Below are 16208 nucleotides of genomic sequence, written 5' to 3'. Positions count from 1 at the left end.
GACGAAAAATTCAGTAAGGTGACGAAAAAAAAAAAAAAAAAAAACTTTGACAATCCCTATATGACCGCTTTCGCTAGCTACGCTAGCGGCGGTCATAATTATTCACAACATTTACTTGTTTTTCAAAAAATCTAACAATAAAAGTGTTTTTTTTGGCATTTCACTGAATGACACGTGTTTTTGTAACTCAAGTTACAACTATGAAAAGGTGAACTTATCAAATATTTAAGAGCAATAAACTTAACTTGCTGCAGCACCACACAATCTTCAGGGTGCCCATTGATGATGTCACAGACTGCTTGATGACTATTGGTTGTTTATTTAATTTCAAAATTGCTTTCTGATCCTGTTACACTGAATGACCTCCGACAAACTGCATGTTCGGGACAAAAGTCCCCTAGTTATTTCAATACTTAAGGAAAAAAAATAACACATAGTCCTTTTAATATAATACAGCCAACACTTATGTGACCATGCCAAGGAAGCAAATATTTTTTTTAACATGGTATTTTATACATTTATTTAAAAATGTATTAGTAAAATCAAAGTCCGGACCATTACGCTGAATGACAATTTTACACTTTGGAGCATTATTTAACTCATATTTTGTCATTTTATTTTCACAAAAGTTATTTGAAAAATGAAAGTAGACACTTTACTTGCATTTAATATGTTTTTTTTTTTTGTATGTAAAATCACTTTTGTAAATTTAATTTGATGCGGACACCAAAATGGTGACGTCTCGTCTTTGACCCATTATATCTGTTTTTTATTTGTCGAACATCAATTAAATTGTTACCCTTAGATGGGTTTGGAAGTTTTTTGTATTTCTTAATTCGGGGAACAGACACAGTCTCTATATGATGATATCTAGGTGAAAGAGGCTCTATGTGATGGGATTTATCTGACCTTGGTGACGTGAGACAGCTAGCAGACGGTCGGTTTAGCCAGTCTGTCTGCTTCCTGACCTGAGCCCCAATTCATGTTTGAGCTCTAAGACAATGTGCCATATTACTAGAGAGAAGAGCAGCACCATCCCAGGAGGGATGAATGCCATCTCTTTTCAACAGGTCAGGTCTGCCCCAAAAACTTTTCCAATTGTCTATGAATTCTATATTATTTTGCGGACACCACTTAGACAACCAGCCATTGTGTGAGGACAATCTACCAATCTACTAAATATCTCATCACTCCTGCCAACAGGAAGGGGGCCAGAGCAAATTACAGTGCCTGACATCGTACTTGCGAGTTCACACACCTCTTTAACGTTAATTTTGGTGATCTCCGACTGGCGGAGTCGAACATCATTAGTGCCGATGTCAATAATAATCTTAGAGAATTTACGATTAGCATTAGCCAGCACTTTTAAATTTGCTTTGATGTCAGGCGCTCTGGCTCCCGGCAAACATGACTACGGAGGCTGGTGTCTCTATTTTCACGTTCTGTGTAATAGAATCGCCAATAACTAGGGCACATTCAACAGGATTCACAGTGGGTGTTTCACTGAGTGGGGAGAACCTGTTTGTTATGGTAATTGTAACGGAAGAGCAGTGTTTTGTCCCGCGACTACAGCGCCTCACCGTCACCCAATTGTCCTGCCGCACGGGCTTCTACTTCAGCCGGAACCGAACAATGTACAGAGTTCACTAAGCTAGTCGCATCCAAAGCAGTATCTAAAGCCCTTGCACTCTTACAATTAACCTGGATTAAAGTTTGGATGCATGTCTCTAGTTCTGAAATCTTCTCCGCCTGCCTGACTATCGCCCTGCTTTTATCACATGTAAATCCTGTGTTGGCAGAGAAGGCTATGCTACACATGTTACATGAAGTGCAAGTGACAATAAGAGGAGAAGATGACATGACTCACTGTGTTTTTTGACTGATCCTACTCACCCAAGGTTTGATGAACTCGTAAAAGACGCGAGCATGCGAGAGAAAAATAAATAAAGGAGCGCACGGATGGCACGCTAACAGGCTAGCGAATTACTAGCGTGTTGTGCTAGCAATAACAATTTAGATTGAAGCTAGCGATGTCAGGTTAATGTGTGATGTTGAGTAAGCTATATTTAGCACTATAAACAACAAGGAATGATATAATAGTAAATAATGATTCAAAACAAAGATATACGAAGCTTACAGACGAAAGCCAACTCAGCAGCAGCAACGAGGCAGACAGGAGCAATCGATCAGACAGGAGCAATCGAGCAGTCTTACTTGACGTTTTCTTTAGGTCAAACATCATACATCCTAAGAATTTCCCTTAAGTATCTATTTTCCTCCTAAGTAATCCCTTATAAACCGTTAAGTTTTGCATAAAGCCCCTTAACTGTCATTTTTCTAAGTATAACATAAGGTTTGGAAAACTTCACCTTAAGTGTAAGCGAGCAGGTTCAAGCCAAGTCTTCTAATGAGACGCGATTTGCCGCTTTATATGATAAACAAATTTTAATTTTGCCATTTTTTCACATAAAAACACACAAAAAGCATGTCTTATATGGTTAACAGAAGCTGAAACGTGCATGTGTCACGTGGAAGAACAAACCTCATTGTGCTTGTGCACACGTTTGAGCTTCCGAAACAGCCTGAATCATATGGATTACTATTATGTCTTTCAATAAATGGACAGAAATGATGAGTGAATATTAAAAATATCTTTATTTGTTTCTAAAGATGAATGTAAGTCTTATGGGTTTAGACCGACATGAGGGTGAGTATGATGACAGAATTATCAATTTTGAATAAACTATCAATTTGAGTTTGTCTCATCTGGTCCTTCTCTTTCATATTTGGTTTTCTTTTTAGTTTTTCTTATCCATGTCAAAACCTGGGTCGCTGTCATGAAACACTTAATGGTTTCCCTTACCCAGTGGTTAAAGTGGGATTTGGCAGGTGGGGGAACCCTCAAATTTTGTGTAGGAGCAACAAGGAAAAATTACTCACTGTGGGACAACACATTTAGTATTGTGGCATAGCAATACTTTTTGGGACAAGAGTGTCACTGTGGTGCCAAGTATCACAAAACTTATTTACTTGATATTTTAATGGTATTATTTTGGTCCATCTACATGTACACTGATATGATGACAATACTATGTTAAAATTGCTGCCCACCACAATATGTAACAACCTTGTTTTTCACAATGTAAATGTAAACATAAAAATGGGAAGTCCAAAACTCACTGAAATGTGAGGTAGTTAGGGGGGTTCGGGGGCATGCTCCCCCGAGAAAATTTGGATTTCTCTGACATAGTTATGTGCAATTTAGGGCTTTTGAAGGCCAATTTTTATTTTTAATAAGAAATAGGTTTAAAACCTTGTCATTAGATTATCAATAGGCCTACCTGCTCTCTCCTCATCTTCATCTTTCTTTTTCTCTCAGTCTCCTTATCCTGCCCTATTTCTTCCCCTCCTAAAGCTGAACTTTGACTGATAGTGTTTTCATTTTTCGTCTGTGTCAGTGAAGAAAGTAAACAAAGGCTCAACTGATATTTATATGTTTTATGAATAATTTTCTTAGACAAGTTAATTTACTCAAGGCTACCAGGAAAGCTGTAGCCTAAGTCAGTATTGCCAATAGGAACCTTCTACAAGCTTTGGAATTTGAAAACGTCTGTTTTTAAATGTTAAAAGCAATTTTAAATAAGACAAATTATAGTCTACGTTTAACGCAGTTGGTGGAATTGGCAGACGTTCCCTTAGGCATCGTGCGCTGTGGAAACGCGTCAAAGCATTCTCAGGTATAAATATAATATATAATATAATAGTAATAAAATATAATACAAAGGAAAACAAATGTCCGGCGAATATCGAATCTAAAACTAACTTTACCGCGCTAAACCACCGTGAGTGCATTTCACGCATTAGTAATCGCTGGCGTTCAGCGTGGAGGGAGGGATGACTTTGTCTGCATGCTTGAACTGGTGTGGATGCATTTAAATCAGACAGGAGAACCTTGACTGTGAACTTAACGTCGGGAAGCGTGTTTGTGAAGGCGGGGCCAGGGGGTGATATTACGTTTTGAATTGATGAATGATGAAAATCATTGAATTGGATGAGAATGATTTGATTTGAATGTATTTATTTATTTATTTATTTATTTATTTATCTGAGGTGCCGGAACGCAGTTCCGGTCCGTTCCGGCCCACTTTAACCCCTGCCCTTACCGAAGAGAACCGTTTAAGGGATTATATGCAACACCCTTAAATCATTCCCTTAGCTGCGGGGAAATCACGCCTTAAGTCTCATACTTAAGGGAAAAACTTAAGGTGCTTTATGCATCCGGGCACAGGGCACTGAAGGGGCTGTGTTCCACTTGGGTTGCAATGAAGATCAGAAATAATCACAGCAGTATGTATTTATTAAACAGAACTGAAAACAACCAACCACAGTACACACGAAGTAGAATGGACAACTGAACAAAGGAAACTGAGGACTTAAATACACAGAGGTAAATGAGGGAACTAAATGAACAACAGGTGAACTTAATTAGTGATTAACTGGCACACACAAGGAAACTGGGGCTGTGTACGAAATCGCCCCCCATACCTTCATTCACTATTCCCAACATAGTACACTAAGGGACTGTTTGTTTTTTATTTAAGGGGCTACCGGAGGAGTTTTGAGATCTATAGTCAAAATAGACTTGACCCTCCCTTCATACATTTTTCTATGACCATCCAAAATGACTGTGAAAAAAGGCATGACCCTTTTTTCACAATAATTTATTGATTACTTCTGTACTGATTTGCACTTGGCAAATATGTTCAGATAGCCATTGTTTGTTTTTTTACAACCATGACAAACGACTTAACCTCTGCTTTCTCATCTTACACATAACACTCCACTGTTATGGTGGCCATTTCAGTAGATTTACTCACTAACATTGTTGTGGAAACACAATAAGCATGGAAACTAAAATATGGTAGTATCGTGTTACAGTGCACATTCTATCAGCTACAGTTCTGGCGCCGCAGTCCCAATACTGTAAAATTCAACGTACATTCATATCACGTTTATGCAGCGGTAGAGTTACACTCACAGGACACTGCACTTATTCACAATCACAAAAGTTCATTATTTGCTCCTGCTTTAAAGCTTTGCCGGGTAAACATTTCATTGGCGTTTTGTTCTGACATGATGCACTTTTTCTGAGCGCGTATGCCCGAAGCCAGTGTTGCCAGATTGGGATGGTGATTTCCAGCCCAAAAGCTCACCAAAACCCACCCACTCCAAGAAAAAAATAAAATAATCGACCAAAATTTTACTGCAAAAATAATGTGATATAATTTTATTACCATGTCATTCAAGGTTGATAAGCACCATTTTGATCTCCTTAAAACAAAATAACGATGATAAAATAAAATAAAAAATGTCATGATGACTGATTTTATGGACTACATGCACACTTTAGTTTAGTTTTTTAACCAATTAGACTTTAAAATGTAGATGTTTGAAAACCGCCAAACCAGCCCAAATTTTGTCTCCCGCACAATCAAATTCAAAACCGCCCAATCTGGCAAAACTGCCCAAAGCACGCGCACTGCTAAACAGCGCTAAACTGGATTTTTGTTGGGTCAGACCCATCTGCTAGCCATGGGAGGCCGAGACTGAGAGAGCTACATGGAAAATATATGCACCAAACAAGCCACTTTAAAATGTTGCTGTTTTCATGAATACAAAAGTTGGGTGACCCTCCTCCTAGACTAAAAAAAAAAAGTTGGATGACCCTCCCCTCAACAAAGAATAAAAAGACATGACCCTCCCCTATTTTCCTCCAGTGGTCCATTCCATAAATACCGAACAGTCCCTAATATAGTCCACTTGAAGGAGTGAATGAAAACGAGTGATTGAATTCTGACACTAATTGCGCCTGAGGGCTGTCACTTTTGCATAGTTTGTGCTTGCCGTTTAATATTCAATGCGCAGTCCTTTCAGTTTCGGTTTTCAATCCGATCAAGTGTTTATATGTTCTCTCGATCGGATTAGAAAAGGAATAAACCACCATTCCATTTCATTCAGATAGAGCTCAAACGAGGGCTTTTCAGTCCGATTGAGCCATCAATCCGATTATTAATGGATTATTTGGTTGCATGTAAATGTAGCCAGTGTAAATTATAACAAATTAGTTTTCTGAACATTAAATCATGTAAACGTATTCTAGTAGACAAAATTAAACAAAATTATGAACCTCTAAATTAAAATAATAGGGGCCTAAAATGTAGGGTTACTTAACATATTCCCAGATTCTTAATAGAGAGAGAGAGGATAATAGAGAGAGGTGTTTCACTATCTGTTCACAGGTCGACCTGTCTGCTGCCCAAAACAATTCCCCATAGTGAAGCACCTCACTCCGTTCTCAAAGAACCCGGGATTATATTAAATAACTATGCTGATAAAAAATACGCTGAAAATGCTAAAATGAAAAGTCTTCAAAGCTACCCATAACATATTAGTGTCAAGTTTTTCCAGCCTGAGAAATGATGAAAGTAATGAAAAAGTAAAGAAAGTATTCACTATAAATCAATGAGTTTGTAGATTTAAAAAAAATCATCATGCTTCCCCCATTATGGTTGAATCACGGAAGCTACACCAGTTACTTTTGCCAAGAGATCTCAATTTATCATGTATCATTTGTCAGACAGAGAGAAACAGTCATATAAGAATAAGGCTACATGAGAGTGGTCTTCATTCCAGATTTCTCTGTTCCCCATTTATCTTCTCACCCCATCATACTAGCTGTAAATGGTTTCTCTGGCTTTATGTTTCTCTGCCATTATGTTTCTCTGCCCTCATGCCTTTGTTTCTCTAAGGTGGTACAGTAAGATTGAGCTTATATACACATTACAGAGTTTTACTACATTACTATGTTGCTTGAGCTTTAAAAATGGAACGTATATGTCATGCAAACACATGGCACAATTCACTTCCATATTAAGAACATATCTTTGTTGTTTACATCTGCATCAGTTACAACAAGTTACAATGTACACACCCCTCAAAGCAAAAATATAGCTTCCCTCTTGTCTCTGACATATGATCTTCACATGGTTCCATGCTATCTATAGTCTCTCTCATGCACTCAACACATGCACATGAAACTCTGGCTTGACAAAATACATCATGAAATTATTATGAAAATGAATAAAGAAAAATAATACAGATACATAACATTAAATAATACATTTTTAGTCTTCAAGTTCAATAAATCATTCAATGTTGATTCAGACTGTTGACACAGCACTTTAACTTTGACTTCACTGTCTTCAGTATACACAAATTAATTTTAGCTTTCCTCAAAGCTACAAGTGAATTTATTTTATTATGTGTACTATCCTACATATCCAGGGTTGAGTGTATATAATGCAATATAAGTTATCTATCTATAAATAAAACTTCCTGATGTTATGGCCATCGCCATTTTTGAAGCTGTAGCTGCATGCGATTTTGAGTCCTGAAAATGTGCATGCCCATTTTAGGCAGCACTGCCATACTAGTTATTAGCATCTGCTCTAGAGTTTTGTTTTATGTACAACATGACAGGGAACTAGGCATGAACATAAACAGTTGACGCATTATTCCAGCCCTACTAAAAATAGACCCCTTAATTGATTCACGCATTATTTAACAATTCCTGTAATACCTAGGTCATTTACTCACACCACGTGTTGTTGATAGCAAGACAACAGTAAAATTATGAAAGCACCACAGCATAACAGAGTGCTGGCTCACAAAAGCTCTTCCTTATTTTTTCTCTAAATGTAAATTGATTGAACAGCTATTCCATAAAATATGGCAGATTCTTGGACAACAGCAACAGAAAAGATACTTGAAAATGAACTGATATCAGTTATGAGCTAATAGTCTTAAAGGAGTCTTAAAGGGGTCAAACATGGATTTTTGTATTATTTTTATATGTTCCTTATTAGTTTAATTTTAATTTTAAATAAATGTGGGAAATATGTCAAAGTGATCTGAAACTCACCCCCAGGAAACATAATTAGAGCGTTTTGCAGGAGCACATTGGATTTCTGCTTTAGTTGTTGGTTCTCCACAGGTGAAATGTCTTCCTGTTGGCTCAGGTGATAGTAGGAAAGAGCCACAGAAAAGGAAAAGTTTGGCAGCTGGGACAGATTTCGATGGACCTGAAACAGCAGAAGTACAGAGAAAGTCAATGTAAAAAGTACCATAGTGTGAAGAGTGTATTATTTAGGAACTGAGGACAACTATTCACCAAAAAGGAATTTTTGTGGTGTGACAAAGATATTTCAGTAACTGGTCAGAGATTAAAACCTACAAATAAGTACAGTGGATTTAAAGTTCTACACACCCTTGTTAAAATGCAGCTTTTTTAGAGGTAAAAATGAATCCAAGATAATTAATGACAGATCTTTTTCTGATAAAAAAGAAGAATAAAAAAGACTTAAAATAACCTGGTTACACAAGAGTGCACACCCCATATGAGTCTATCAACTTGTCATATCTTGATTTGTCTAAAGTGCTACTGGGTAGCACTGTTGCCTCAACAAGAATACCTCTGTTTGAGTCCTGGCTGAACCAAGTGGTGAGTGTGGACTTATTGTGTTATATTAGAGACATGTCAAATGTATGTGTAATTTGTATATTATAGATTTATACAAAGACATATATGTGTATAAATAATTACATGACATGTCAAAAATGTATTATACATACATATTTGTATGGGCTAGATATACATGATTCAAGAGACAAAGGACTACAGTCAAATAAAAATAAAGAAAATAAGAACAAATAATCAAACGACAAAGAATAGCACAAATAAATCCAATAGAGCAAAGATAAAAAAATAATAAACAGTGCTTCTCAGGTAGGTCTGAAGGCTGGTTTATACTTCTACATCAGACTTGCACTGTAGCCTCTATGCTTTAGGCTATGCGTCGGTTTTCATTTATACTTCTGCGGTTTTCATATATACTTCTAAGTTGTCTGCGTCGACGTGCAATTACACATGCATAGAGATCACAGCGCTTGCGGTCCACGTAGAATTGACACATTAACAGTGCACCCTGCATCAGGCTACGACATAGGCTACGTGTGCTACACAGCCTACGACATAGGTTCGACGCAGAAGTATAAATCAGCCTTAAGTTTTCAGGTACAGAAATTGAATAATCAAATGTAAAATAACACTTCATATAATCTTTACTGTATAAATTAAATTAAGATTAATAGATTATATATATATATATAACAGATATTTAGTTACAAAAGTCACTCAGTCAAGAGTAGTGAGTGATTTCTTTGTCTTTTGTTGTTTGAAAAACATTAAAAACAGACAGCAGCAGGAATATTAAGCTGCTGTCACTTTAGGACTTAATGCACAGATACTGTACACATGCGTTGTATTTCTCGACTGTTTACATTCACTTAAGACATAACCTAGTATGTTTGCTAGTATACTCGCCAAGACAGGCATGTTGACTACCAGTATTTGAATGTTGAGCCACAGCTCATTGGCCGCTGATGCAACAGCAACCAATAAGCTGCGCTATGTAGATAACGATGTGATCGCTACCAAATTGAGTAAAGGACCCATCAGCCTGCACCATCTAGAGTTTCATGACAGAATTTGGTATTTCTTTTTTATGTATTTAGCTTTTGGATTTATTGTTAATTTCTATGATAACGAATTTTAGCAATTTTATTGTACTGAAGTATGAATTATAAGGCATGTGAAAAGCATGCATTACAGTTTTTTTCTTCTTACCTTTAACTGTAGAAGCTTCTAAATGTATTCAGCCAACACAGACTTTCTTTTCCATTATTGTCCATGTTGCTGCTGCAGGTCTATTAGTATGCATTTAAACTACAAGACGTAATACACATCTATTTTGACATAGGCTTGTCAGATGTTTTTTCCCATTACTAAGGTCACTCATGGTCAATCATAGCAATGACACATGCAACAATTTAGTGGGGTCACTCCCATAATTAAATGTGTTTGTCACTCCTGAAACTCCGCAGTATACATGGACGTTAGTCCTCTTAGAAGCATGTCAAACAACACCTTTCTTCAAGGTGCGAATGGATTATATACGGAAAGCAGGCAAAGAGCGCTCCCTTTATAGCACAACTTACTGAGCTCACTCACGGGAAAACCCCTGTTATAATTAATGAATCTAACTACACACTGCACAACGAATCTCCAATTTACATTGCGTCTATGCTTTGTTATTAAGAGAGAATTTGCGAGTGTGTAGAACTCAGTCAGTAAACTTGTGCTAAATGAAAATTCATTAAGAGTTTTAAAGGGATATTGAGCGGATTCTAAAGTAAACACCTCTGACTGACCATTGATTTCAACAGTCATTCCCTGTTATTGGCTACAAAACTTAAAAAAATGTGCTAAACAAAAGCCTTTGTTAAAGCCTTTGTGCCTTTTTAAAACTCATCAGATCTACAAATGATTTATTCTGCATTCAAAACAAGTTTGCATCCCTGATTCGATGAAAAACGTATCGACTTGACGAGTGAGGTTGAGTACTTTACCTCCCATTCCTCATAGAGACGGATGAGGGTGGTGTACTCGCGACAGCGCAGGCACAGGAAATCAAAGAGCAGCAGCATGCAGAGAGGGTCATTATCTGGATCCAGACTGAAAGCATAATTAACAAATCTCAAAAAAAATGATCTGTCAATGTTTAACACAAAACATCTGGCTGGCTGAATGTGACGATACCATGATACAGCGATGGTGTCAGATGGTATTACCACAGTCTCAGCACCTTTTCAGACATTCTAGTTGGCTGTTTTCATTTTTTAAATGTTGGGAAACAGCTGTCATTTTAATACAATTCCATATTTATTGAGGCATTGTGAACTAGCCTTTACATGCTAAGGTACTTCAAAAATATCTTGGAATTACTATGGTACACATGGTGGTATAAGGAGTGTATGAAGAAATACAATGAGATTATAATTAATTATAAGTAGTACACTCCAGCATTGATTTTTTTTGACGGCTAATAACGAGCAATGGATGATATAAGATATCACACCATTCAATTTAAAGATAGTAAAAACACGTGCATTAATTACAATTGCTGAAATGAAAAGTATATTTACTTTACAAAATATGGATAATATCAGAAATTAATCATTTGAAAATGAATATACATTTTTTTTTTTTTAATAAAACTTTGAACACAATAAAAAAATATATCTGTAAAATAAACAGATTTATACTTTACTTGGTAACTTAACATCTGTACAATTTAACAGATGTATTATATTAGGACTGGATAATGGATTTTATATTATGAATGTGATAAGTTAATAATATTATTCTAATGTGGCCTGATACCTCAGAATCAGTTTGCAGTACTCTAGGGCTGTGCGAGGACAACCTCTCTTCTCCAGAAATATTACATGCTTGAACAGCACCAAATAAAAAGCCCTGCGGATACAGAAAAGAGTTAGAGAGATTTAGTCAAATGTTATGGTTTCTCTTCATTGTGCTCTAAGCTTCTTTAAAGAAAACCATGACAATACAGCATCCAAAAAACGATGATAAATGGTAATATCATATATTCTTCAATTAAATTTTTTCACACAGCCTTTGGTCTCACCTGTTCTCTGGTCTGCGATAGTCCAGTCGACATATGCCAGACGTCAGGCTGAACACAGGGTGGAATGAACACTCAAAACTATATAAAGCCCTTTCTGCAGAGATAAACAAAACAAACAAATGCTGCATTTATCTGTCCATTTTAAAAACATTAGCATACATCTCTAGCTTATGTCAGAAATAATTTATTTCAACATCAATTTATATCAATAAAATATTTATTATAGCACGAAAAACAGTGTATTTTCAGTGTCTCAGAGCACCTCGGTTCATAGTAAAGCCCGTTTCACACAAACTCTATTTCTGCAAGTGCAGTGAGTTTGAGTGTTATGTGAGTGAGTGTTATGATGACCATCTTTCCAAACTTGTAATGAGAATAATTTATAAAAGACCTTAGTCAGGGTAGTGCCATATTAGATTTTTGACAAGAATGAAAACGAGGCTGTGAGGAGCAGAAGTACAGCGCATTAAAGTGGATTGTACTATTTTGTAAATAAAACCCTAAATTCAATCTGTTTATCATATAAAGCGATCGTGTCTCTTCTGAAAATTTGGACTAAACCACTCAAATCATATGGATTAATTTTGCGATCTCTTTATGAATTATTTAATGCATCAAAGTGGTAGTCGCGTAGCTGTCAATGGAGAAACGGAAAGCTCATAGATTTCATCAAAAGTTAGGAGCCACTATTGCTCTTGTGTGTTAGGTTTAAAAACAGGTATGTAGTAGAAAAAGATAGAGAAAGCATGGTTCTGTTTCATAGGTTCACTCTATGCTGCAAAGCCGTCGCTATGGGAATACCTTCGATGTGACAATGTCTGAAGCCCTTATACCATCACGCCATTGATTGGCAGCCTATCTGACTGTTGTCTCTGTGTTTGTATGTGTTGCGCTCTAGGCTTGTTTCCTTTCTGAGGAATGATGTTCGTTCAACCCCCGCTGTCCCAGTTCTGTGGTTGCAGAGGCACCGCACGAGCTGGATGCTTGGGGTGACTGCGATGAGCCTGAGTGTATGGAGAGTGAGTGAACGGAATTTCCCTTTCTCTCTCTCTTGCTCTCTTCCCGGATCACATGCGTTCAACAAACGAGTGCTTCCTGAATCTGGCGGTTTATTCAAATCTGATTCCCGCTCTGAAAGCTCGTAAATCAATTCTTTCTTCTGCGGACCAGATGATGCATGCTCCACAGCGGCCTTGAATGGTGAATTACATTAAAAGTCGCCCACTGCACATTTGTTTTCCGTTTTGTGTGAAGAGATGGGTAGTGAACACCACCAGCTATTACTACAATACTAAAAATTGACTCAGTTCTGGTTACATGTGTCAAACGAATACCCTGAACTCACCAACAAGGCAATCATGATTTTGATGCCGTTTTCCACACTGTATATGTGGTGAAGTGGGATTTTCAGTGCTTGTGGCCTCAAAGACAAAGTACAGGAATACATTGAGTGTGGAATCTGATCTCCATCTTAAATTGACGTAGATTCAGCCAGACATCAAATCCTTAACAGCTGAAAAGCAACATCACCCATCTCATTATGTACTGTCTGGAAGACTGCTGATTAGACTGTGGGACTATTCTTTACTAAAACTGACAAAGTTAACATCGTTCCTCAGTCAGTTTAAATGTAGTTAAATGTGTTTTTAGTTCTTTTAAAAAAAAACTATTAATTTGCATTTTAGTGCATGACATTATAACTATTTAAAAATCATACAATGTGATTTTATGGATTTTTGTTTTCGATTCCATCTCTCAAAGTTGAAGTGTACCTATGAAAAAAATTACAGACTTCTACATGCTTTGTAAGTAGGAAAACCTGCAAAATCGGCAGTGTATCAAATACTTGTTCTCCCCACTGTATGTATTTCATTGCAATAGATTTGTGGACTATGTAGCTTCTGTTACACACTTTGATGCAATATAATTGTAAATAGTATGCAGAAATTATGTAGTGTTATGGATTTATATATTTGTATAGAATGTTTACATCATCTTACTTTCACCAGAATATGAAAATATACAATTTGATGGTAGTTCTCAATTCACATGAAATTCTTACAAACTGGTTAATAAATGTTGATAATTTTGTGCAGAGACAAGCTGCTTTATTAAGTGTATTTATCCATATACTTTTAATCCATTTTTTTTTTTACAAAGGGGGGGGGGGGGGGGGGGGGGGGTGATCAAATGTATCACCAATACATGATGTTGGTGATTGAGTTGAAGACTCTCACACCGTGGTCAGCCTCATTTCATGTGATCGATGCAGCGCTTATGATACCAGCTCTCACTTCACGTGACTGGCTGCATTTATGTGCTGCAGCATACATTTAATGTGCACTACAAATTTTGGAGCTTTGTTCTACCAAACAGTGATTTGCATGACTAATTATTATGTTCTTCTGAGCTCCGCTGTTGTGCTGAGCTGGAATTTTTGCGTGAATGTGTTTGCGTGTTGAGTAATTTCCTATGGTCCCCTATTGGCGTGGCCTGCCAGCTCCTGTCTTAACTGCTCGATGGTGTTTTAAGCCCCCAATGGCTCCTTAGAGGCAGCTAACCCTACCCTCAACCTTAAACCTACCCATCCCCTCGCTGCCTGGAAGGCGCTGTTGGGGGCTTAAAACACCAAACACTGTCTTAACTGTCCTGCCGCATGTTGCGCCTCAGGCAGTTTTAGGCCAGGGCTTTTCTGTCTTTGTGTACAAACAGCCCATTTATGACAGCGTTCAAAGCCCCCACTGTCGATGTGGTGGGCCAGCCCGATCGGGCGATTGGACCACTTCCTGTTTTAGAAGTTCTCTTCGCCACTCATGTGCTTCGGAGGCTCTATGCAGGGAGATCAGTCTATAATAAGTTCATTAAATGCGGTCACTGCACACTATAGAAGCTATAGAAGAAATACCCCCTATCAGATGGAGTCAGGCTTCTACAGCAATTATTACATCAAGAGAAACAGGAAGTTCCTCAGGTTTGCTTTCAGGGGCAAAGTTTACCAATACCAAGTTCTTCCGTACGGACTGGCAATGGATCCTCGAACATTCACAAAGTGTATGGACACGGCTCTGGGGTTATGCCGCAGACTGATGGGGTCTTATGGCAGCAGTGTCCCAGTGGTTCAGTTGAGCCTGCTCCATATTAGGCCATTCCAGTGGTGGATCAAGAGCCAAGGGGTCTCGCCTAACTGCCACACTTTTCCGCAGTGTCATGATTAAGAGCAGGGGCTTTCACGTTTTACGTCAGTGGATGAGGCTCCCGCTCCTTTTCAGGAGTCCAGCTAGGTGCGTTTTGTCGTCACAAAACTATCACAACAGCTGATAGCCCTAGGGCTGGGGGGCAGTCTATCAGGGAAGTCCGACCTTTAGAGTTTGGAAAGGGGTGCATCGTGACTGCCATAATAAATCATTTGGAGATGCTGGCAGTGTTTCTGGCACTCAAACGATTCTTACCCCATAATAATAATAATAATTCATTACATTTATATAGCGCTTTTCTAGGTACTCAAAGCGCTTTACATAGAAGGGGGGAATCTCCTCAACCACCACCAATGTGCAGCATCCACTTGGATGATGCGACGGCAGCCATATTGCGCCAGAACGCCCACCACACACCAGCTTACTGGTGGAGAGGAGACAGTGATGAAGCCAATCAGTATATGGGGATGATTAGGAGGCCATGATGGATAGAGGCCAAGGGGCAAATTTGGCCAGGATGCCGGGGTTACACCCCTACTCTTTTTCGAAGGACATCCTGGGATTTTTTTATGACCACAGAGAGTCAGGACCTCGGTTTAACGTCTCATCCGAAGGACGGTGCTCATTGACAGTGTAGTGTCCCCATCACTACACTGGGGTGTTAGGACCCACACAGACCACAGGGTGAGCGCCCCCTGCTGGCCTCACTAACACCTCTTCCAGCAGCAACCCATCTGAGGGGCTATCACATACTGCTCAGTACAAACAACATGACTGTGGTCTAGTACCTGAATCGCCAAGGAGGACTACGTTCCCGCCCCCACGTGCAGGCTGGCGAGGTGTGTCCTTCTTTGGGTGCAGACAGAGTTTCTGTCAGTCAGAGAGGTTTACGCTCCAGGTCATCTGAACCTGGAAGCAGACCTGAGTATGCATGGAGACACCCTCAAGTGGCGAGCCTAATTTGGCAGAGGTTCAGCTGAGCGGAGGTGGATTTGTTTGCTTTGAGCATTACTATGCATTGCAACGCACTGGTTCTCCATCTACTCCGTCCCCTCTGGAAGTGGATGCTAAGGCTTAAGAGTGGCCCAGGACCAGACTTTATGCCTTCCCGCAGATCTAGCTGCTCTCAGTGGTTCTGCTCAGAATACGGGCGGACAAAGTGAGACACCTGTTGCTGGTAGCCCCGTTCTGGCCCACTCAGATATGGTTCTAAAACCTTGGCAGTCCGCTGAATGGTCCTCCTTGGGGGGTCCCCCTCAGGCCAAACTTGCTGACTCTGGCCCGGGGCATGATTTGGCACCCCTGTCCGGATTTGTGGAAACTGTGGGTGTGGCCCCTGAGCAGAGTTAATGTGTTCTGGTCTCTAGGCTGAGATTACAACACTATTCTGAACTCTAGGGCCCCCTCT

General features: G+C 38.8%; 1 protein-coding gene across 1 annotated transcript in view; it reads right to left on the bottom strand.

Annotated features, from left to right (window-relative positions):
- Window positions 1–16208, bottom strand: part of tcf25 (TCF25 ribosome quality control complex subunit) — a 92640-nt gene that overhangs the window by 34759 nt on the left and 41673 nt on the right. Inside the window, exons 9-12 of the mRNA XM_084409647.1 lie at window positions 11607–11700; window positions 11342–11434; window positions 10528–10633; window positions 7982–8141 (exon numbers count right to left, since the gene is read on the bottom strand). Coding sequence (XP_084265773.1) covers window positions 7982–8141; window positions 10528–10633; window positions 11342–11434; window positions 11607–11700 — 453 coding nt within the window. The remainder of the gene's footprint in view (window positions 1–7981; window positions 8142–10527; window positions 10634–11341; window positions 11435–11606; window positions 11701–16208) is intronic.

This window comes from Rutilus rutilus (assembly GCF_951802725.1).
Source record: "Rutilus rutilus genome assembly, chromosome: 5".
Classification (NCBI taxonomy): Eukaryota; Metazoa; Chordata; class Actinopteri; order Cypriniformes; family Leuciscidae; genus Rutilus; species Rutilus rutilus.
The sequence above is the reverse complement of the archived record's forward strand: the minus strand, read 5'-3'. Positions and strand labels throughout refer to the sequence as shown.